At 44.2% G+C, this 15,030-nt stretch overlaps 1 protein-coding gene across 1 annotated transcript; it reads left to right on the forward strand.

The window, feature by feature from the left end:
- The first annotated feature begins 1,144 nt into the window (after nt 1–1,144).
- LOC138091168 (short palate, lung and nasal epithelium carcinoma-associated protein 2B-like) lies at nt 1,145–11,869 on the forward strand. Its single transcript, XM_068986809.1, has 7 exons — nt 1,145–1,292; nt 2,879–3,011; nt 4,294–4,398; nt 5,370–5,528; nt 9,090–9,171; nt 10,217–10,280; nt 11,784–11,869. Exons 1-7 carry the CDS (start codon nt 1,145–1,147, stop codon nt 11,867–11,869), a joined length of 777 nt encoding a protein of 258 aa, XP_068842910.1.
- The last annotated feature ends 3,161 nt before the right edge of the window (nt 11,870–15,030 follow it).

The raw sequence follows: 15,030 nt of genomic DNA on the forward strand, positions 1-15,030 counted from the left end.
AACATTCTCCACTTCATCCATTCTCGGTCTTTATCCCAGCCCCCACTTGCAATGGCCGCTGTCTTGGCAGCACGAGAACCTGCTTTTAGTCTTGGCACAAAGTCCTCTCCATATCCACCCATTCCAATTCAATCATCCTGGGTGACCTTTGCTTCGGAAGTCTCTCTGCATTCACTCTGGACAGGGGTTATTTTCATTGGAGTCTCCTTGGATGGCTCTGGACACAGGGCTTGTTTCCGGGGGCAGCCTCCCTGCCCATCGCCATCTGGAAGATATAAGGGCCTCAACACCCAGCGGAATTCAGGAGGCTGTGCAGGCGAGCAAGGACTCCGTAAGTATTTTCCTCCAAACCCATGACTGGCGGGCTTTCCACCTAATGTCACCCCACCTGAGGCCTTCAGAAGGCTGTGGGGCTTGAGGCAGAGGGATCGGTCTAATTCAGTTCGTTTCTATCTTGATTAGAGCAAATTAAGAAATAGATTCAATTAGGACAAGTGCCAAACTGACAAGCAAAGCAGGCTCATGATGTGGTGCCCATTTATTTGCTCATACTTTTATTCAGCAAACTTTATTTTGTTGTACTGAGCAAGGATCAGGGTTTTTTACTATATGTAATGAATTCAATAGTGAGATAGGTCACAATCCCTCCTCTAAGGGGTGCACAGCATGATGAGAAAGGCAGCCAAGTCTTCCCTAACTGGTACCCAGGACTGTGGTCATACAATGAAGGCAGCAAGATGGTGGAGTGGGGCCTCCTAACCTAGACTCTGGGGAGAGTCTAGAGTGATCTTCCTCGAGGACATGATATCTTACTGAATTTGGAGTCAGTAGGAAGTGACTCAGGTAAAAATGAAAAGAAGAGAAAAATGTTCCAGGCAGAGAAGCCGGCATGTGGTCAAGAGCTCTGACCTGGAGTCAGGCGTGACTTTTCAAATAGTATCTCCTTCTTTCACTAGTTGTTTATCTCTGGGCAAGTTGCTCTAACTTCCTGACCTGGGCTGCCCATCTGAAAGAGAGGAGATAACCACGTCTATCGTCAAGGACTGCTGAGTGTCAGAGTGATAGGTGCTCATCAAAGATACCGTTTCCCCGTGGCTAATTCTCACTCCTGATCCTCCCATGACTGTCCAGGTGTCAGGACAAGATGTTTCAGCTTTGGAAACTTGTTCTCTTGTGCGGCCTGCTTGCTGGGACCTCAGCATCTCTTCTTGACATTCGTGGAAATGATGTTCTGAGGAAGCTGAAATCTGGCCTTGAGAGAGGACTTGACACCTTCGACAGTACACTTGAAAGTGAGTCAACAATCGTGATGGTCAGTGGCACCTGGGAGCTTCCTGCTAAATACTGTGCCTGTATTACCAGAGGCTATATAGCAGGGGCTCTCTTTATGGGTTGTTTACTAAGAGAGGTGACTAATTGTTTACTATTTTTCTAGAAACAAACAACACTTAACTGAATATCACTTTACATCTTATATCGTGGTAAACTTTGCTAATATATTCGTAGGATAAATTCCTCAAAGTGACATTTCAAAAGTTCAGAAGTATGCATATTTTAAATTACAGTAGATATTGACAAATAATACCCTATGCTAATATTTTCTCCAAGAGTCTATGAGATTACCTTTTATTCCACTTCCCTGACAGCACTGTTTTGGACAACTGAATTTCTTGCCAATCTCACAGAAGAAAGGTTATAATTCATGTCACTTTTCTTTTTTCTAATTATGAAAGAATTCACTCATATTTTTTCATATTTTATTAGTCATTTACATGTTTAACATATATTTTATTTATATCTGTGGCATATTCTTTTGCTGGGCTATTCAGTTTCCTTAGTACTTTGTATTAACTAACTAGAAAAGAATTCCTACCTAGCCTAGGTAGCTTTAAAATTACCTACCTTTCTAGTTAATCATACGTCCTTGTAATTCTGATTTCTTGAAAGAACTTGGCCTTCTTTTCAATTTCTGGAAATATTACCAGCACCCTGAGAAACATTCTTTATAGGAGAAACTAATTTCTGTATATGACGGCCTTTCAAACCTTGCCAGGGCTTGGGCAAACTTCAAAGGGACCCACTTTCCAGTTTCAGTGCTGATAAAACTGAGCTCAGAAGCAGAAGTGTCTGGATTATCTATAGGACCAGACGGAGTTTCCGCCTGTTATAATTAGGTAGATATTGTCTATTACAGAGCCAAATTGAAGTACTCTGATTACATATCTTTTCCTGTAGCCTTTTGTGTGGTTTTTTCTGAGCTCGTTGTTGCCTTCCTGTTTCTCATTTGAATTCTTTTCTACACGTATATTCTGAACTCTTTTCAACTGTGCCATTCTACATCTGCCATGCCACTTCCTCTATCAAATCCCTCTTTTCTCTGAAAGACCCTCTGTTAGGACTCTCTGTCCTCCTGCTCCTGAATGAATCACTGCTTTCTAGGCCTGCTATCCAGGGCTCCTACTTGCCACTTTAATAATTTGGAGCCATGTTTTTTCTTTGATTCTACATTTTCCATTTCTTACTTTATGCTCAGTTTGTATGAGCATCTCCTTAATCTTCACTACTAGAATCTGACGTGCAATCAATATCTATTCCCTGCTCAATAGCGGATTGATCGCTTTGTGGAAATGATGAGCATACATTAGCATGAAGGCAGCATAATAGGAACAAGGTCTCCTAGCTGTGCAACTTTGGCCCATTTCTTAATCTTTTGATCCTTTATTTCCTCATCTGAAATCACAGATAATAGTAATATCTACTTTATGAAGGTGTTATGAAATGAAATAAAATAACCCTGGAAAATAGTCTCATTAGTACCTGGTGCCTAGGAACTGCTTCTTAAGTTGTGTACTACACTGAACGGAGATTGTTTTTGCAGCTATCTTTCAGAATTTGAAGACTGAATTGGAATCCAGGTGTTCAGAAGAGGTGGTGGAGGAGACCCAGGAAACAGAGAATTTGTTGGAACAACTCATTTCTAGAATTTTTCAAGTAGTGTACAGCCTTACAGGGTGAGTTGATGCTTCATGTTGGAGATCTTTGTCCCCAGAAAAGAGAATACATATCTTTGGGGAGGTAAGTTTAATATAAAAGAAAGAAAGATGAACAAACCTTGTGTGTTTTTGCAGAGCAGAAGCGGTCTGAAGCCAGCTCTGCCAGAGCCCGGGGAAATTAGTCAGGGCTGCAGGGCCTGTGAGCATCTCATGGGTCTGGACCCTCCCATTCTGTGATTTCAGGGTCAGGATGAAGATTCTCTTCTCCCTCACCTCTATCTGTTTGCTGATGCCTAAAGTCCCTTTTCTAAGGAATAAGACTTTTCTTCTCTGAATATAGCTGAGTATAAAAGTCTGAATGGCCTCAGGAGAGAGAAAACTAGAATTCACACCACATAGGTGGCTCCACACATAACATCTGGGAGTCAGCAGTTCTGGGTTCAAATTCTGTCTCTGCATAGAAAGAATGAAATAATGCTGTCTGCAGCAACAAAAGGATGGACATAGAGATTATCATACTAAATGAAGTGTCAGACAGAAGAAAAACATATACCATATGATACCATTTATATATGGAATCTAAAATATGATACAAAAGATCTTATACAAAGAGACTTGTGGACGTAGAAACAAGCTCATGGTTACCAGAAGGGAAAGCAATGTGGGGGAGAAATTAGGAGTTTGGCACTAACATATGCTAAGTTGCTTCAATCATGTCCAACTCCTTACAACCCTATGAACCATAGCCCAACAGGCTCCTCTGTCCATGGGACTGTGCAGGCAAGAATACTGAAATGGGCTGCCATTTCCTACTCCAGGCATTAACACATACACACTACTATATATACAGTAAACAACCAGCAAGGACCTACTATATAGCACAGGGAACTATACTCAATATTCTGTAATAGCCTGTAAGGTAGAAGAATCTGAAATAAAGACACTTCTTTAAATATACATATCTCTATCTGAATCACTCTGCTGTCCACCTGAAACTAACACAACATTGTAAAGCAGCTACACTTCAGCTAAAAACAAACAAACAAACAAACAAAAAAAAAAACACACCAAATACTGGCTCTGGCACATATTCACCCTTGGCGTCTTGAGGAAATCACAGCTGTCTGATCCTCAGTCTGCCATATCATCCAATGGAGAGAATTCAGCCTCTGAGCAGGGATCTCATGAAGACCAAAGCAGGCAAAGTCCATGAGGCTCAAAACTCAGCAGGAAGCTGGCATAGAGAAGAGCCAAGCAATGGCTGTCAGGAGTGATAGGGTAAATTGTGGTTTTTACACAGGGTGAGAATCAGCAATGTCCAAGTCGCAGATATCACATTCGAAGCGAATTCTGACCACAGCGCTAATGTGAAGATCCCCATCACTGCTGACGTCACCGTGAACCTGTGAGTAGCCTTGGAATCTGAGGGTTGGGAGAGGCAGTGAGGTATGGCCAATAGGTCTCCAGTCTGGAATCAGGCACTTTTCCACCCTGCTGCCTTGGTCTCCCAATCAGTAAAACAAAGAGGCCATTGCAACTTCTAAATCCTAACCTTTAACATGTTCTAAGAAACACTGCCCAGAACCAAATCTCTTTTTTTTTTAATCCTCCATGAAATATATTTCCAAAATCATAAAACTTATCTAATCATAATAGCTGAAAATTGAGAAGACATGAACATTTATAACTCTGAGGCAAAGTTTCCTCCAGCATCATTTTGTCTCTCAAGATTCCCTTTAAATAGCAGTCGCCAGTATGGCCATATAGTAGTGTACATGTAATGAAAGGCATGTGAAATTATATGGAAACTATATTAGGATTTTATTAATTTGTTAATTATATAAGTTATATTAGAAACAATAATTTCTAAGTATTTTAATTACTTTTTAACTATGAAGGGAAAGGAAAATGCAGATGTGTAGAAGAGTCTTTATAAATTAAGTGTACTGCGATTTCATCATTCACTGGATATGAGATCTTAGGATAGTTACTTAACCTCTCTATACCAAACATTTCCTCACTCTGAAAATAGAGTAATGATAGTATTTTTCCCTCACGGTACTGCTGTCAAGATTAAATCACTTAATTCAAGTAAAAGACTTTTGTGAAATACTTAACACAGTTTGTGCTCAAGAAATGTTAACCATTATTTTTATTTTATTTATCAGTGTGACACTGTATAAAAATTTCATATGAGCCAAACCCATGGGGCCAGAAAAGTAATACCTAATGTAAGAATGTAGATTTCATAAAAACTGTACACACTATTGACTTTATCCATAGATATCCCATGCAATGGCCATCTAGAAAGAGAGACGCATGTAAGCAACATGAAGAGACTTCACCTCTGTTCACTGTGAATCTTATTCCCTGTAGGCCTCTGTTGGGTGAGATTGTCAACCTGGACCTCAAGGTGGACCTCCAAACTACTGTCAGCATTGAAACTGACACTGATACTGAGACTAGTGACTCCAAGGTGGTCGTGGGAGAATGCACCAACAGCCCAGAAAGCATCTCACTCACGGTGCTGCACAGGTCAGGCCAACACATCTCAGCAGAGCAAGGAATTCCAGAGGAGCTGGGACCCATAATTTCAGCCCTATTCCTTACCTGGGAGGGAGCAGAGTATGGTTAAAAAAAAAAGTTCAGACTCTGGAGTCAAGCTAGCTTTGCCACTCACTTGGGTCTTGTAATCAATTTAGCCTGTAGAAGCTTTAGCTATCATATCTGTATACTAAGGTTGGTAACATTACCTAACTCATAGGCTACTATGTTGACCAAATGAGAAAATGCATAGCAAACTCAGAGAATATTTGGCCAAGCACATACTAAGCTTTCAGTAATAGTAATATCTATCCTTATTTTCTGTCTCTCGAGTCCTCACATTACTAAGACCTGAGTGTTGACCTCTCAAACGATAACTGTGAATTTGTGTATTTCACCTTTAATCTTTATTTGTTTTTGCTTCATGGTTTTTGAAGCTCTGTTACATGCACATTTAGCATTGCTACATCTACTTGAAGAACTGACCCTTCTCTTATTATATAATGTCCCTCAAATAATGATAATAACAATAATAATATATTGTGTTTACCTTCTTGCCTCTAGTTAGGAACAGGCAAGAAGAGTAAACCCTGCTCAGTTCAGTTCAGTTCAGTCGCTCAGTCATGTCCGACTCTTTGCGACCCCATGAATCGCAGCACACCAGGCCGCCCTGTCCATCACCAACTCCCAGAGTTTACCCGAACTCATGTCCATCGAGTCGGTGATGCCATCCAGCCATCTCATCCTCTGTCATCCCCTCCTCCTCCTGCCTTCAATCTTTCCCAGCATCAGGGTCTTTTCCAATGAGTCAACTCTTCACATGAGGAGGCCAAAGTATAGGATTTTCAGCTTCAGCATCAGTCCTTCCAATGAACACCCAGGACTGATCTCCTTTAGGATGGACTGGTTGGATCTCTTTGCAGTCCAAGGGACTCTCAAGAGTCGTCTCCAACACCACAGTTCAAAACCATCAATTCTTCAGCACTCAGCTTTCTTTATAGTCCAACTCTCACATCCATACATGACCACTGGAAAAACCATAGCCTTGACTAGATGGACCTTTGTTGGCAAAGTAATGTCTCTGCTTTTCAATATGCCATCTAGGTTGGTCATAACTTTCCTTCCAAAGAGTAAGTGTCTTTAAATTTCATGGCTGCAATCACCATCTGCAATGATTTTGGAGCCCCCCAAAATAAAGTCTGTCACTGTTTCCACTGTTTCTCCATCTATTTCCCATGAAGTGATGGGACCAGATGCCATGATCTTCCTTTTCTGAATGTTGAGCTTTAAGCCAACTTTTTCACTCTCCTCTTTCACTTTCATCAAGAGGCTTTTGAGTTCCTCTTCGCTTTCTGCCATAAGGGTGGTGTCATCTGCATATCTGAGGTTATTGATATTTCTCCTGGCAATCTTGATTCCAGCTTGTGCTTCTTCCAGCCCAGCGTTTCTCATGATGTACTCTGCATAGAAGTTAAATAAGCAGGGTGACAATATACAGCCTTGACATACTCCTTTTCCTATTTGAAACCAGTCTGTTGTTCCATGTTCAGTTCTAACTGTTGCTTCCTGACCTGCATATAGGTTTCTCAAGAGGCAGGTCAGGTGGTCTGGTATTCCCATATCTTTAAGAATTTTCCCTGCTACAGATTCTAGCAGGGAAAATTCAGATTGTGCCCTAATCATCTTCCACTCAATGAGGATTCCCAAAATGAGACCTTGAAATGTTCTCTCCATTTAAGTCACTGATCTCCAGGAACCCACAAAATCTAGATCTTAAACTGTGTGGTTGAAAAAGCAGGTTTTGCCCAGGGAAGATGGTAGAGAGAAAAAGGCTGACTCTGGTCCTGGCTGGGAGAGGAGGAGTGGTCTGGAAGCTGAAGACGGGCCAGGTTGGCTTTGGCAGGTATCAAGGCTGAGCCATGAGTAGAGATCAGTCCATCCTGCCCCAACAAGGGATCTGATCACAGGTTGCATAGGGACCCCCCAAACCAAAGATAGGCCCTGCAGCCTATCATCACTTGGAAAGACTAATATAAGCCCAAATGCCTGAGCCCTGCTAGACACTGCCTGGCCTATAGCCCCAGGGAAATCATCCAGCCTTCTGGGTCTCTGTGTCCACTTCTGTGAAATAGCATTCCACTCTGCTGCTCCAAATCCTTTTGGGGGTTTTCTCTCCGCCATGGGTGGAATCTCAAGCTCTCCCCAAGGCCACTGAGGCTCTGCCTGATCTGGATCCGCCCTCGTATCACTGTGCTCTCCCCCTTGCTCACTCTGCTCTAGACATATTAGCATTTGCTCTGAGTCTCAGAAAAGCTCCTTCCACTCAAGGCCTGTGCACAGGCTGCTCTGAACCTAGTTTCGAACACCTTTCCCACATTCCGTCTTATTGTACATCTCATCCTTCGGAGTCTAAAACAAGGTCCCTCCTCTTCTCTCTTGGAAAATCTACTCATACCTTTCTCAATACTTGTCATAAGTTGTCATTATGTATTTAGTTGTATGTTTATTTCATGTCCTCCTTCAGCCAAAAACATGTTGAGCATCTGTTCTATGCCAAGCAGCTGCCTTTCTGAGCTCTGGAGAATTTATGGTGACTGCAAGCAAGGACCGTGCTCTCATGGAGCTTATGCTCTTGAGGGGAAGGCAGACAGGAAAGCATTCAGTCCAGTAATAAAGAACTCACTCGGGAAATGTCAGATGGCAAAGATCCCTCAGCAGTGCAGCACACTTAACAGAGTGCTGTGATACAAACTGATACAAAGTCCTACCTTAGGCAAGCAGTCAGGGAGGGCCGCCCTGAAGTGGTGAAAGTTATGCTGAGAGCTGATAGTGGGAAGGAGCAAGCCTTAGGAAAACTTGTTTAATGCGGGGTTGGCCAAAAAATTTATGTGAGTTTTTCCATAAGATGTTACAGAAAGCTCTGAATGAACTTTTTTTTTTTTTTAGTTTGGCACAGTTTTATTTTTTATTATTTAGTTTTTATTTATTTTGCTTTTTAAATTTTATTTTTACTTTATTTTACTGTATTGGTTTTCACATACATTGACATGAATCCAGCCCATGGGTGTATACGAGCTCCCAATCCTGAATCCCCCTCCCACCTTCCACCCCATATCACCTCTCTGGATCATCCCCATGCACCAGCCCCAAGCATCCTGTATCTTGTATCGGACATAGACTGAATGAACATTTTAACCAATCTAATATTTAGGTAACATATTAGAAGCTGCTTGTGCTTTGTTCATCACTGTGTCCTAAGTCAGGCTTGATTCCCAGCATATAGTTGGTGTTCTATAAATATGTACTGACGAATAAATGAATGGATGGCTAGATGGGTGGATGGATGAGGTCTCAGGATTGTGATGAGATGCTCACGAGCTACTGGGGTGGGCTGATGATCAACCATAGGGTTCTAAGTGATGATCCCCCTGGGTAGAGGCTCAAGTCACCTGACTTCAAGGAGCTCCACCATATTCCACCCTCTTTCCCACTGCTCCTCCTTGGCCGCTCTGCCAACTTCACTGACCTTTATCAATTTCCTCTCTTCTCCAGCCGCTTTGGATTGCTCAACAATGTTGTGGACATTGGAGTCAACCTTGCGAGGAGGGTGGTGTCCTCTGTAGTGCAGGATGAGGTGAGTCACCCACTCCTGGGGGTGTAAAGCCACACCTGGTGGGGGCAGGTGTGTCATTCCGTGGGTGGGCTGTACTCTCTGGGCACCTTCCTTTCTGAGGGGACAACTTCCCTTTGAGTTGTCAGTTGCTACTCCCCCCGCCCCACCCCGCTTCACTCAGCCTGGCCTGGGGAGGAGAAGAGGGGCCCAACATGAGCTGAAGTCACTGGGTCCCACACTTGAACCATTTGCCATACCCACGGACTGCCAATAGACCTTTTAGCTAATATTTTTCTTATTTCAATACTTTATTAATTTATTTAAATCCAAATCTGTACATACCATAGGTCAGATTCCTATGTATCATATACAAAACTGTATGTACCATGTGCCCTAAATTCAGAAGATTCTAAATTAGTCACTCTGGAAGGGGGCTTGCAATCTGGGTTTATTTTTTTTAAAAATCCTCCAGGATGCCCTGAGGTTTGTTGAACTGGAGGGTCACTGGTAAAACTATGGTTGTCAGACCAGCAGTACTGACCTTCCCTGGGCATTTTTTAGAATACAGACCCTTAGGTGCCACTCCAGACCTGCTGCTCATTAAGTTGCCTTTTAACAAGATCCTCAAGGAATTGTATGCACACAAAATTGTGAGAAACACTTCACTATGATTCCCAGGGCCCCATTTGACCCTTGAGATTTCAGAGTCCAAAGGACAAGGTTTCTAAGAGCACAGGGATATGGGATGCTTACAGTCTAGATACTTAAGGTACTGGGATTATAATGTTCTGAGGGTTTTAGGGTTCTAGTGTCCTCTGGATCTCAGATATGGGCCTTCTAGGTTTCCACTGTGCTAGAATCCTAAGGGTCAGAAGTTCTGAGGCCCCAAGTAGTGAGCATCTCTGTGGGTGGCGGGCAGGGTGCTCGTAGCAGGTAATAACCAGTCCTCTTCCTTCTCACATCTCTCCTCTCCTTCCTCACCTTCTCACCTCTTTCTTTCCTTCCCTCTTTCCAATTCTCTCTGCGTGTGTCTCTCTCTCTTTCCCTGGCTCTGTATGATCCTCAGCTGTGCCCACGATTCCGCGAGCTCCTTGAAAGCCTGGATGCAGAGTGTGTTAAGAAACTCATCAGTAAGTCACAGCCTGGGGAAGCGGAGAGGAGGCTCCCTCTGCAGCCTCACCAGAGGTGGTATGCCACTCTATGCCTACAGCACCAGCAGGTCTGGTCAGGGGATCCTGGAGAAGCTGAGGACCCTTCATCCTCAGCAAGTCAAGAGAATGTGGTTGGAGGGGTCCCTGCAGGCTGAGGTTCTCTGTCAGCATTTGAGAGCTTCTACTGCCCTCCTTTGTTCCACTGGAAGAACCTCATGCCCAGAATGATGTCAGAAAGAGGACGGGCCAGATCTGGATTCAAACCCTGGATCTGCTACTTAGCAACTGTGCAGTCCTGGTCAACTGGCTCCGCCTCTCTGAGCCTCAGGTTCCTCCCAGGTGAAAGGAGATTGTAAACATGGCTTAGCTGATGAATGGATTTAAAGAAAAAGCAGAAAAAGCCTAATATCCAGTAGGCATTGATGATAAAAAACTGCCCCTTCCCTTTCCCTTCTTATGAGGAGGTGTGGTTTCACCCCCAGCCCGCGGGAGCTTTCCTTGTATGGCTGGGGTTGCTGGGGCTATGGGCAACAGAAATGGGATGAGTGAAGCATCAGGGTTCTGGAGGCGGTTCTTCTAGAAAATAGCCACAGACACCGTTCGTTGGGCCATCAATCTGTGCTTCTTACATACTATCTCACTGGATCCTTGCAACGACCCTGTGGGGATGGGTAGTGTCAGGATACCCATTTTACAGATGAACTAGCTGAGGCTCAGATAGATGGAGTGACACACAAGCAGTCCCGTGGCTGTCAAGTCTGACCTGCTGGAGGCTGGCAGTCACTGTCTGATTTGTATTCGGATTTCCAGTGCTAGAGCCTGAGAACTGCTATTCATTGTGTTCCTTCAGGTGAACCTCAGGGAAAATGAAGAGGGCAGATGAGGAAACAGCTGGGATGCCTGCCTACTGGTGAGGGCTGGGTCCAGGGCCCCGGGCTGAGAGAGGATAAGACTCCCCGCCCCCAGGGGCCCGTGGAGAAGCAGAAACAAGCTTGGCTTCTCTTCTTTCTCTAGTGGCAGACTCAGCCCTGATCTCGGTCACAGACCACCTCCTGACCCTAAATCAGACACGCGGATTGTGCTCGATTCTGCTCCCTGACTGAGCCCAGAACAGTCAGACTGAGCTTTGACTCCAGTAGTTGACTCAGCCCTGACACTGGTCACAGATAAAGACCAGATCACATCTCAGTCTGATCCCTGATCCTGATCCCTGAACTGACCCCTGAACCCTGGCTCCTCTGGGCCCTGATCAGTCTTTTCACATTGGCCATTTTGCTTAGGTGAGGGGGCTGGGAGGGTGAGGGGATGAGAGGGGTCAGTGCCAGATGCCAGAGAAAGACCCCAAACCACAGGTGCCAGTCCCTCCCCGAGCCTCAGAGCTCCCAGGGTTTGGGGAGAGTACTCCTGCAGCCATGTCTGGTGAACCCAGGAGCAAGTAAGGGTCCTGGGGTGTCCATGCCTCACACCAGGGTCTCCTTCCAGATTGGTTCCGGGACTTGACTGAATCTCTGTACCATCTCCCTCTGGGACGGTTGGTGCTGCCACCATCCTCCAGGAGTGACAACTGAGCCCAGTCAAAGGACACCTCTCAGATACTCGTGCTCACAGTCAGGACATCCTATGCTTGTCACCCTCCACCCCCAGCAATTAAAAGCCCTTTCAGCACCTCCTGTGTGGTCCGTTGCATTCTTCCAATGGGATTTTGGGGGATGTGGGATATGTGCAACCAGGTAAGCAGAGACCTGGATCCAAAGCTGGAAGGGAGTTTGGGGATTATCCAGCCTCACCTCCTTGCCTTACAAGCAGGAACAGTGGGGCCCAGGATGGGCAAGAAAGTGACCTGAGGTGTCATAGAGACAGCCTCACTCTGCTTCCCTACAGCACCACCATGATGGAGGGCTGCCTTCCCCAGCACACCTGACCTCATGACCTCCTCACAACACCCTTCTGCTCTTGTCCCCACTGTACAGATGAGGAAACTGAGACTCATAGAGGACAAGCGACATACCGACGTTACAGGGTAGCAAGTGGCAGGACTCGTATTTAAAGTCGTGGCTATGGGATCACTTGCTCAGAGAGGTGATGTCCCATCTCCCAGTACTCAGCCACCTCTCCCCAGCCCCTGCAGGTCCCGCTGTCCTGGCCTTGGTCTCTTCCACCCAGGACTGCTGAGTTCCTTTTGTGGCCCTTCTTCCTCCCCAACATGCATGCCCTCAGTTTCCCCTTTGCCCTGGAGTGGGGAACACAGAGCCCCTTACTCACAGCTGTGTCATCTCTGCAGAGGACTGACCCAGGCGATCACCTCAGGGTCATCGGGCCTCTCCTTTCCAGGAGGCCATCTAACTTCCTGCCAAGAGGCCCAGGGAACATTTGCCCATTTTTCCAAGGAGCCATCTCAGTGCTGTGCACAATTCTGTGAGGAAAAACCACTGTTGTCCTCACGGGAGACTTGAGTTAATAGAGGCCAGGGTCACACCGTGGCTGCTTCACTCCAGGGCCTTCTGTCTGAAGACTGCCTCACGAGGTTGAGTCACCCCAGAGGGCCCTTGAGCCCCTGGGGCAGCTAGGGGGCCTTGGACCAGCTCTCCTGAGCTGAGAACCTCAGTTCAGCCTGTACCGGGGCTCCTGACACAGCATAAGGTGAGAGGTAGGACAGAGCTGAGCTTCACCTGGCCTCTGCCTGTTGCTAGCTGTGTGATCTCAGGCAACTTACTAGAACCATACATCTCTCACCTCCCCAATGGACTTAACAGTAAAACCTCCCTGTTGCACTGTTGTGACGATTGAATGAGTCAATGTGTGGAAAATGCTTAATCAGAGTCTGAGACCTGGTGAGCACAAGATGAATGTCAGCCTCGACACACTGGAATTACTGTCAGTGCTGAGAATTCCCATGTTCAATATACACTACATCTCACTCAATTCTGATTTCTACTGAGTGATTCAGTGAATGGTTCTTGGAGTAGGTGCGGTAACTGAGTCTCAGAAAAGTGAAGTGACTCCTCCAGGGCCACACAGCTGGTCAGAGGCAAAGCTGGATTCCATTTGAAGTCAGCCCTCTCCAGAGCTGGTTCTCCCCCTGCTGGCCATAGCAAAGGGACGAAAGTTTTCCTCTCAGCCTATATTTTGTGACAATCCTAACTCCCACAAACGTGCACAAGGAGGTCTCACAATTCAGGACTTCTCTTGAGCAGTAGCCCACTTGGGTCAGTGCTGAGCCTTTGTCCAGGATGTTCCACCAGCTGGAACATCACTCCTTCTCTCCCTCCATCTGTTTCAATCCTCACCCCTACGCATCTGCTCAGGAGCTTTTGCTAAATGGGGGCCACTCCTCAATGTTTCCCCAACTAAGAGACCATGTTTTCCAGCTCGTAGGTCTACCCAAGCTACCTTGTCATCATTGTCTCATACAGACAGAGGGTGCAGGAAGTGTCAGTTCTCATAATAATGGTTTACACATAATAATAATCTTTTTTCCATTTTTAGTGAGAAATAATTGACATTCATCACTGTATAAGTTGAAGGCAATGGTTTGATTTCTGTGTATTATGAAATGATTATGACAATAGGTTCAGCTAACATTCATCTTCTCATATAGGTACAATAAAAAATTCAGAAAAAAAGAAAAGCACTTTTTCATTGTGATGAGAACTCCTAGGATTTGCTCTCAACAACATTCCTGTATATCATGCATCACTGTCAACTCTAGTCATCATGTTGTTCATTACATCCCCAGCATTCATATGTTCAGTAATGTCCTCTCCTCCTACTCTCCACATCTGGTAATCACATGTCTGATTTCTTTTTCTATGAGTTTGGTATTTTGTTTTAGTTTCTAGTTATAAATGAGATCACACAGTATAGGTCTTTTTCTAACTTATTTCATTTAGGATAATGCCTTTAAGAGCCAGCCATGTAGTCACAAACAGTAAGATTTCATCATTTTTAATGACTAAATAATATTCTCTCTCTGTGTGTATATATATACATATATATTATATATACCATCATTTCTTTATCCATTCATCCATCAATAAATATTTGTGTTTCCAAGTATACTGCTATAAACATAGGGGTGCAGAGATCTTTCTGAGTCAGTGATTTCATTTATTGTGGAAGTATTTGCAGAAGTATTGACAGAATTGCTGAATCATATGGCTCTGGGCTCTAGTTGGGAGAGTTTTCGCTGCTGATTCAATCTCCTTACTAGTAATCAGTCTACTCGCATTTTCTATTCCTCCCTGATTCAGTCACAGAAAATTGTATGTTTCTAAGAACTTTTCTATTTCTTTTAGGTTGTCCGGTTTGTTAACATTATGGTTGTTCATAATAGCTTCTTAAGATTCTTTGAATTTCTATAGACTCTCTTGTAATGTCTCTTTTTTCACTTATAATTTTGTTCATTTTTGTCATTTCTCTTTTTTCCTGGTTAGTCTAGCTAAGAGTTTATCAATTTCATTTATCTTTTCAAAGAACCAACTACCAGTTTGGTTAATATTTTCTATAATTTTTCTCTTCACTGTTTCCTTTACTCCAGTTCTGATCTTTATTAGGTTCTTTCTTCTGTTGACTTTGAGCTTAGTTTATCTTCCCTTGCACAGATAGTTCCTTTTTTATTTTTGGTCTATCCTGGCTTTTTAAAGTGATTTAACTTCCAATTTTGATTTCCTACCTCCTGTATCTTCCGGCTTCTTTTCTACTTAGAGAAGGTCTTTCAATATTTCTTAGG

This window comes from Capricornis sumatraensis, chromosome 15 (assembly GCF_032405125.1).
Source record: "Capricornis sumatraensis isolate serow.1 chromosome 15, serow.2, whole genome shotgun sequence".
NCBI lineage: Eukaryota > Metazoa > Chordata > Mammalia > Artiodactyla > Bovidae > Capricornis > Capricornis sumatraensis.